This window comes from Herpailurus yagouaroundi, unplaced genomic scaffold (genome assembly GCF_014898765.1).
Source record: "Herpailurus yagouaroundi ecotype Mexico unplaced genomic scaffold, PumYag 28, whole genome shotgun sequence".
NCBI lineage: Eukaryota > Metazoa > Chordata > Mammalia > Carnivora > Felidae > Herpailurus > Herpailurus yagouaroundi.
The window spans coordinates 134,002,796-134,012,113 of record NW_024412376.1 but is presented as its reverse complement, the minus strand read 5'-3'; the positions used below and the strand labels follow the sequence as shown (position 1 = coordinate 134,012,113).

General features: G+C 45.4%; 1 protein-coding gene across 1 annotated transcript in view; it reads left to right on the top strand.

Moving 5' to 3' along the window:
• Positions 1-3,805: 3,805 nt before the first annotated feature.
• The window catches only part of UCHL1 (ubiquitin C-terminal hydrolase L1), a 14,889-nt gene continuing 9,376 nt past the window's right edge, over positions 3,806-9,318 (top strand). The window contains exons 1-4 of the mRNA XM_040485021.1: positions 3,806-3,927; positions 4,045-4,056; positions 4,532-4,660; positions 7,413-7,563. Coding sequence (XP_040340955.1) covers positions 3,895-3,927; positions 4,045-4,056; positions 4,532-4,660; positions 7,413-7,563 — 325 coding nt within the window. The 5' untranslated portion in view covers positions 3,806-3,894. The remainder of the gene's footprint in view (positions 3,928-4,044; positions 4,057-4,531; positions 4,661-7,412; positions 7,564-9,318) is intronic.

Here is a 9,318-nt window from a genome sequence, read left to right as displayed (position 1 = left end):
TTCATTATTGTTAGAAAAAGAACACTTGTGATAAAAAGAAATCCTGCTGTTGGTGCATCAGAAATGGCATGTTTATTTATGAAGGACAACTTATTCATTCATTGATTTGTTTCTCCACCTATAACAGGTCTATTCTGTTTGTCTTGTGTGTTAACTGATTTTTTTAAAATGTTTTTCTGTCACTGAAAAAAATGTGTTCCTGCCTTTGTGTATTCATTTATTTTAGTGTTTATTTATTTTTGAGAGAGAGAGAGAGACAGAGCAGGAGTGGGGAGGGGCAGAGAGAAAGGGAGACACAATCTCAAGCAGGCTCCAGGCTCCTAGCTATCAGCACAGATGCTGGGCTTGAACCCATGAACTGCAAGATCATGACCTGAGCCGAAGTCAGACACCCAATCGACTGAGCCACCCAGGCGCCCCATGTGTATTCATTTTTAAGTGAGTATAATCCAAATGTTGACTTTTCACTTGATATTTTCCCATATTATTACATAATTTTGTAACCATAGATTCTGGTAGATTAAAAAAAGAAAAGGTGAATATAAACTGTACTATGCTAATTGGCATGAGAAGCTTCACACATATCCCTACTAAGTTTTTAACAGCTTATTGAGATACGTTCACCATTTAAAGTTTTTTGGTATATACATAGGGGTGTATAATCATCACCAATATCCCTATTAAATTTCATCGTTTTATTTTGAACTCATTTTTCTAAATCTCATAATTCTGGCTTTTAGATTGTTTATTTTTTTTAAAAAAATGTTTATTTATTTTTGAGAGAGAGAGAGCAGAGTGTGAGCAGAGGAGGGGCAGAGAGAGGGAGACACAGAATCTGAAGCAGGCTCCAGACTCTGAGCTGTCAGCACAAAGCCCGACACGGGGCGCGAACCCACAAACCGCGAGATCATGACCTGAGCTGAAGTCAGACACTCAACCAACGGAGCCACGCAGGCGCCCCAAGATTGTTTATTCTTGCGTGCATGCATGCGCTCTACCTCTGCTCTAATAAAACCGCCCAAGCAAGGGTTAAAACCATTGTCAGGTGGCTGCAGGTTGAAATTACTCCATTCAGCAGCACTTTTAAGTTTTTAAAGGTAGAATAAGTAAGTAAGCTATAAAACCGCCTCTACTCTGATATCAATTGATGCCAACCCAGGCAACATGAAGAAGACAATGGGAAATGATTTGCCTGTTCTGCTAGCCAGTGACTCCAAAAGAAAAGGCGAGGGGGCTGGCTGGCATAACTTGTTCTAAATGCAGCCATTCTATTTTTTCTAAGACTCCCAGAATTTTGCTAATGACTGATATCAAATCTCCCAGGTTGCAGTTTCAGCAATATACCCCTCCCCCGCCTTTTTTAAAGATCAGGATAAGATTTGTTTTTGTCCAGTCTCTGGCATCTCATTGTAAGCAGGGAGATGTTCTGTTCATTGCTCTGATGGTTCCTGGCACATAGTAGGCCCTTCATATACGTATTTGTTGTGTGAATGAATGAATGAATGCCTTTCACAGAGATTCTAGTGTTTTCATGACCATTGTTACTATTTATTTTGGTAATAACTGTCACCTGCTAACTTCTACCTGTCCATCAGCCCTTATCTTGAATGTCACTTCCTTCAGGAAGCCTTCCGGAGCCTCTCCACTAGGTAAGGTGTTCCTGAGCTCCCTCTTCCACATGACTCTTATTACTGATCAAAGCTCCACGGGGGAAGTTTCTGTGTTTATTTGCTGTGTTCACCTTTGCATCCCCAATTCTAAGCTCAATGTCCATCACAGAGTAGGTACTTAATCAGTATTTGTCGAATAATGTAAATTAGAATGTCATTCATCTCTAAAGGCAAAAACTCATTCAACACAGCCAGGTGTTCTTGTACCTATTCATCTGTCTTGACTCTCAAGTTGTCTTTTTTTTTTTTTTAATTTTTTTTTTCAACGTTTATTTATTTTTGGGACAGAGAGAGACAGAGCATGAATGGGGGAGAGGCAGAGAGAGAGGGAGACACAGAATCGGAAACAGGCTCCAGGCTCTGAGCCATCAGCCCAGAGCCTGACGCGGGGCTCGAACTCAGGGACCGCGAGATCGTGACCTGGCTGAAGTCGGACGCTTAACCGACTGCGCCACCCAGGCGCCCCTCAAGTTGTCTTTTTTTTAATGTTTTATTTATTTTTTGACAGAGAGAGAGAGAGAGAGAGAGCACGCAAGTGGGGAAGGGGCAGAGAGAGAGGGACAGAGGATCCAAAGCAGGCTCTGTGCTGACAGCAGAGAGCCCGATGTGGGGCTCGAACTCATGAATGGTGAGATCATGGCCTGAGCAGAAGTCAGATGCTCAACCAACTGAGTCACCCAGGTGCCCTGTAAGTATCTTTAAAAAATAAGAAAAAAGTGCTGAGGCATGGTTTACATGTCATAAAATTCACCCATTAGAGTCTTCTTACTCATGTTTCTCTCTCATTTTCTGTGTGAAGGTCATTTTTCTGATGGTAAAAAATGGGAGCAGATAGAAGTGGATTATAGTGTTAACTTGGATAGAGAATGGGCTCCTAGAGCCCAATTTACCAGGATTTACTTCTGTTTTATTTCTCTTTGTGATTGTAAGCTAGTTAACTTCTCTAAGCCACAAATTCTAACCTGTAAAATCGTACTAGGAAGAGTTTGTTTCATTGGATACTTCAAGGATTGAGTGAGATAACATCCAAAAGATCTGTCAACTGATCCACTGTAGGGATAGTAACAAAAAAAAAAAATGTAGATTACTTCTCTTCTCTCTGTAACTGTTAACTTGGACCCCCTTAACAGGTCTATTCTTTCACCATTATCATTATTTTGTTATGAGCATATTTAAAAACAAAACAAAAGAAAACAACCTTCTTGCTTCCTTAGCGTTCATTCTGAGGTTTAGCTTTACCAACACTATTCCTACAGATTTTTGTCCCTCTTTTTATTCATTCTCCCGCATATGCTTTTTCTCTCCATCTTCTGAATACGCTGGTAGGAAAAACAAGCCCCACCTGAGATCATTAGAGAACAGCGGTTCCTTTAGTTGCCATTCTCTTTCTCCTTCACTCTAAATCTTCCACCGTGAACACAGAATTTTATTTTTCAAAGCCTCCCATTCTTTTAAAAATACGTTTCCTTTTACACTCTCTTGTCTCGAAATCACACCTGTCTTTCCCCTGGATCCGTTTCTTAAAGTCTCTGACCGCCGGCCTTCTGTGCTACATCACGGTCACATCCCCCAGGTTTCTACAGCTTCTCGGCGACCCACCAATTCTTCCCCGGGAGTCACATTACATCAGCATTACTAATACAATATCGTTTACATTCCAGACTGTTTTATTCTAGGCAATCAATTAAAAACGAAGCTCGGTACTGGCTTGATTTAACATGGAGGATGAATTGTCTAAGGTCAAATGCAAACTGCTGCAAGATGTGGGAGACCTATATTTATATTCATACTAAATATATACCTGTTGAATTTGGGCTTTTTCTCAACGCTTCAGAAACCCTGAGCTCTCGGGTAACTGGGATGGTAAGGCGGCTAGGTTTCCAGAAACTTCGCAAAAAAAAAAGACTCCATCTAAAGCACTGCTCCATACGCTCAAGGAAAACCCACCAACAAAAACCATCTCCACAACCACCAGATTATCTCACCAGCAAGTGAGACTGCAAGGTTTGGGGGCCCGGCTGTACCACTCTGCGCGGCGCATGGGGGGGGTTCGTACCCATTTGGTAGCGACTGACCGTTTCCCCGTCTCTTGGTTTTGCCCCTGCTCCCCCTGCGCAGGCACCTAAAGTGCGTCAGGCCGGCGCTTTATAGCGGCAGCCTGGGCGGCTCCGCTTGCTGTTTTTTCTCTTCTTCTGGGCACTGGCTCCTCCTGCGGTTCGCGAAGATGCAGCTCAAACCGATGGAGATTAACCCCGAGGTGAGCGTCAGGTGCATCGTTGCCCTGGGAGCTCAGGGCTGAGGGTCCGCCCTGGCCAGGTGGCTGCATCGATGACTGGCCTTGTTTTTGTTTTTTTTCTTTGCATTTGCCTTTCAGATGCTGAACAAAGTGAGTGGCGTCTCGCGCCGCCTCTGTCCCCATCCCCCGGAGGCGCCCACCGGCCCCGGCTGTCTCGCAGGGACCCAGCGGCATCCTGCGCGCTCCACAGGCGGCCGGGCTGGGGCGCAGTCCGGGCGCCCTCCCTCCGCCCCTGCATCGGGGTCGGGCGGTGACTCTGCGGAACCGTCAGCGGTGGGAGGGAGGAGGGGGCTGCGCCCAGATGTGAGCGCTGGCCCGGCCCCCGAGGGCGTGGCGCGCGCCGCGCCGACTCCTGTGCCCGGGCTTCGCGGGAGCCACGTGTGGGCCGCGCTTTGTGCTGTGTCATTGCGCCCGCGGGGGTGAGGGGTGGGGGGCGGGGCGGGCCGCTACGCCTCCCCGGCTCGGGTCGGGGCGCGGGGGCTGCCGGGGGGCGACCCCGGAGCCCGGCGGGTCCCCGCGACTCGAGGGTCTCCGCTTGCCTGGCCGCCCTGTTTCCTCTCTGCAGGTGCTGTCCCGGCTGGGGGTCGCCGGCCAGTGGCGCTTCGCGGACGTGCTGGGGCTGGAGGAGGAGGCTCTGGGCTCGGTGCCCGCTCCCGCCTGCGCGCTGCTGCTGCTGTTTCCCCTCACGGCCCAGGTAGGGCGTGGGGCCCGGGGTGCTCGGGCCTCGGACCGTGTGCGCTGCTCCCAAACCCGAGTGAGGCGTTGAGGACAGTGTAGACACCCGGCTTCCCTCCCCTCCCGGCCTGCGCGTCCACACCTGAAAAACTGCCCTCTTTCTGCGGGGGATGGGGTGAGAAGCCCTCTGTGTCATGCTATCTAGTCACTGGCTGTTAACAATTTATTGGCTCCTCGCTCGTCCATCCAGCACTGCCTTGGAATTTCAAAGAGAAACAGCATCTCTGTTCTATTATCTCAGTTATCCAGAGAAAGCACTCATCCTACTCTACTCATAAGTAAGCTTGAACCTGCGCTTTTCAGAGCCTTCCACTCCAAAGAATGGCTGGTTGTTTCCCTTTAAGGGCTGTGGCCTGTCAGTTTATTGTTTGGTTCTCAGACTCCCACCTTACAGTAAAACAGGGGGGCGGGCTTGCCTGCCTAGACCACAGGAAAACAAAATAGGTTGTTTAATGCTCCATCCCCACTCTTGGGTCTCCACTGGACTCCTGTTTCTTCCCATCCCTCCACTCCCTACAACATGCACACTTGGTTTTTAACCTCCCCAATGTGCTTTTAAAAAAGACCTTACTCATTTGCGTGTGGTTCCTGTGTGGGGACCTCCTTCCACCTCTCTTATCCTCTTTCCTCTCTGACCTTGTAGCTAAATGAAATAGGTGGGCAATAGAGCAGTCTTGGAAACACCTTGTCATTTCCCTTTAGATGTTCTTCCTCCTACAAGTGTGCATGGATGTATGTACCTCAAAGACTGAGCATCAGATATAAGAAGGTAGCTGGGATAATTGTTGTCTTGCGATGTATGAAATCCCACTAATTGGCATGGCATTGTCTATCTCCTATTGCTGTCACTTGACCCCTGACTGGGGAGTGATGAAATCAGCATTAACAAAACTTGGGATATTAGCATTTGGGGCATCATTCCAAACACAGTAAGCGGCACTGAAGCACCATGCTAAGGCTGGGTATTCTAGAAGCATCCTCGGCATAAATTATTAAGCTCTGTGGGAAGTTCCAGGCGTTCCTCCTAGTAAATGGGCTTTGTGTTGTGAGTTAAAAACCCTTATTAAAGCTATTAGGTTAATCCCACTGACATGTTTTTTATTGTTAGGTAAAACGGAGCCGCTAAATAATTGCAAGGCAAATTAGCTTCCCTGTTGACCGAATCAGACACCATCTCCTCTCTCCTTTGAGCTTCTGTCGAGCTCTCTTATTAGAGGAACCATGATGACTCGGAGATTTTGAGCAGCACTCACAGGCAAGGCCTCTGGGAGGCAGTGGTGCTTCGTGTTTGTCTTTCAAAAGCCCACTGCTTGCTTTTTGCTGATCAAGCTGCTCTTGGTAGAGAACCGGTCTGGTTTGAACAAGCGAGATACTTCATACAACTTCACCTCCAGCTGGGCAATCAGATTTATTGAGCCACCTGTTCTGTGACACGAAACACCGACTAGGCTAAACACTGAGACAAATTCAAAGAAAAGCTGAAGTTTATATGTTGACTTCCAAACAAGCTGATGTTAATTTAGAAAGCATCCACTTTTGTCTAAGAGGTTATGAAATCCTAACTGGATCACCTCTGAAACATTAAATTTTAAGTGGTAATGAAAAATTTGCAGAAGTATTTCCATGCAAGAGCTCAAACAACTAAAGAATGGTGCTATCCGATTAAAAAAAAAAGTTAACCTAGAAAAGTGAAAACCCTTAAGTCCATGATTAACACATTTCAAAGATGCGGTAGATCTTTGATGCTAGAACTTCCTGTTGGTTTGGAGCTTGAATTGGTCTGGTGGAACAAGCCCTCTTATTCTTATGGTGTCACAGACAAGGCTTAAACTTCAGTTATGTGTACAGTAATGAGAGGCAACTGGAATTGGAAATCTTCTGGTATCGTGTCTAAATTACACTGGTTATGGGAAATTAGTGTTTCTATAACATTGGCACCTTGCTTTTAACTGAGAAGTCCTACCTTTAAGGTCTAAAATTCGTTAGCAAAAGGTCCAGACAAGCCCACTAAATTACTGTACAAAGAGCAAATGGATTCTTGGAGGGACACTATCTCTACTCTTATTCATTTATTGATTTCTTAGGACTGCCCCCCCATTGTTAATCTGTCCTCAAACTGTAGTTTGCAAATGTGACACAAACAAGTGTCATATCTTGCTCTTGTAGGATGAGACGATTTTGTGAAATCACAGCCCAGAACCCTAGACCAGTTGTCTTTCCTTCCAAAAGAATGAGGGAATAGTTAATTTTTTTTAATTGCTCCTTTCAGCAGTTAAGTCTTGCTTTGTGTTTGTTTTTGAATTATACTTGCACACAATAGAGGTAGAACTTCAAAGAATACTAAGATAGTTGGTGGTAGTGTTTAAGGAAGAAAATAATGAACTTGTGTGTTTTTCTTCAGGACACCATCCATTTCAAGCTAAAAGGTTGTAGTGGTGTCTAGACAAATCCTTGGGCAACATCCAAGGCCATTACTGCACTGCAGCATGAGGGTGGAGTCTCCGAGCCTCTCAGAGCCCCACGGGCTGGCTGACGTGGGTGTGGGAGGCAGACAGGCCATTCTCTGGTCACTGGCCAACACCTAGGACCAAGGCTCCTGGTCCCACATCCCACTTGTGTTTCCATTTAGGTGGTAGAACTCGCTGTGCTGCCATCTGTTAGTTGTTTGCATTTTCATTTTGAGATACAAAAATGTTTTTTTATATTCACAGCATGAGAACTTCAGGAAAAAACAGATTGAAGAACTGAAGGGACAAGAAGTCAGTCCCAAGGTGTACTTCATGAAGCAGACCATTGGGAACTCCTGTGGTACCATCGGGCTGATACATGCAGTGGCCAATAACCAGGACAAACTGGAGTTTGGTAAGTGGGTGTGGAGGGTAGTCCTCCTCTAGTTGACCTCTAGTTCACAACAACTTGTCATTCCAAAACCCCCAGGGGTCTACTCTGCAAAGTCTTTGCCTCAATTTTTTTTGAAACCTACTTCTCCAGATCTAATCAGTAGGCGAATTAACATTGATTCTCTTTTGAGGGAAGGAAACTCATTTTCCAAGAAGCATGGTCTAGCTTCTTCCACCTGGAGGGGAAGAGGGAGTGATACGCAGTATTGTACTGCCTCTCTGACTCTGCTCTTCCATTTGCAGACAGCCAGTCGTCATGATTCCCCTGTGCCCTTGTGCAGGTCTCAACAATTCGGAAGAATTAGAGATGATGTTCAGCCATAAAATAGTAACACCAAGGACCTGTCTTTAATGGTTCTGGGTCTCCTAAGCAACAGGAGAACCAAAAGCCTAGAACGGCTGGACAAAGATGTTGTGAACATTCCTTCAGGGAAGCATAGCAGCAGCTCAAAACCTTGAAAGATCCAGCTGTGAACAAAGTCATGTTGGGGGGTGTTAGCTCCCCTCCAGTGAATGCCGTGGAGGATGTAGAAGAAAGCAGTCTCCGCCCTGACGTTTGTCCAAAGCACAATTAATAGCACTAAGCTATGTTAAGATACACGGTGTAACGTATGATATAGGACAAAGGTCAATAACCTTTCTTAAAAGGTAAGAATAGGTCTTTTAGGTTTTGAGGGCCATTTGGTCTCTGTAGTTCAAAAGCAGACATAGACCAGATGTAAGCCAATGGGTGTGGCTGTTTTCAATAATACAAAAATAGGTACAGTAGTTGACCAGCTCCTGATCTAGACAATGGATGGGAATGGCTAAGAATTGCATAATTTCAGCTAATAAAGTCCACGGTGTGGCCTGTAGCAGGTCAAATACTTTTTTAAACAAGGTAAGTGTGGCCAAGACGACTGCTAGTGTACTTTTGAAATTAAAACAACAACAAAACTCGTTTGGCTATAATAATCCAAATCTTCTAGAACCTACTTTTTTGAATGTTGACTTGCCATATTAAAGAGTATTGTAGCTTGATCCTTTATTTCTTCTGCAGTAAGTCTCCCTTTAGAGTACTGTGTTCGGAGGTCAGAGGGATACTGTAACTCTTTGTAACCATGGTCATGATAGAGCCAAAGATGTAATCTGAGTCCTAGCCCTCCCCATAAAGTTAAGAGGATTCCTATCACTTCCAGATTTTAAACGGTCTTCACTTAACGAATATGTTTTCGCTTAGAGCTGAAAGTTCGAATGCAGTCTTTTGAAAAATAACTCGCTCTTACTCTAGCTATGTATTCAGTGTCTCCTAGACTTACCCATATTGAGCAATGACAAAACGCTTATTCCACACCGTCAGCCGGTCACTTGTCTCTGGGCCAGGCTATAAGGCTCTTTCCATTTCTTTTTTTTTTTTTTTAATTTTTTTTAATGTTTATTTTTAATTAAAAAAAAATTTTTTTTTTCAACGTTTATTTATTTTTGGGACAGAGAGAGACAGAGCATGAACAGGCGAGGGGCAGAGAGAGAGGGAGACACAGAATCGGAAACAGGCTCCAGGCTCCGAGCCATCAGCCCAGAGCCTGATGCGGGGCTCGAACTCCCGGACCGCGAGATCGTGACCTGGCTGAAGTCGGACGCTTAACCGACTGCGCCACCCAGGCGCCCCTATTTTTAATTTTTTTTTAACGTTTATTTTTGAGACAGAGAGAGACAGAGCATGAACGGGGGAGGGGCA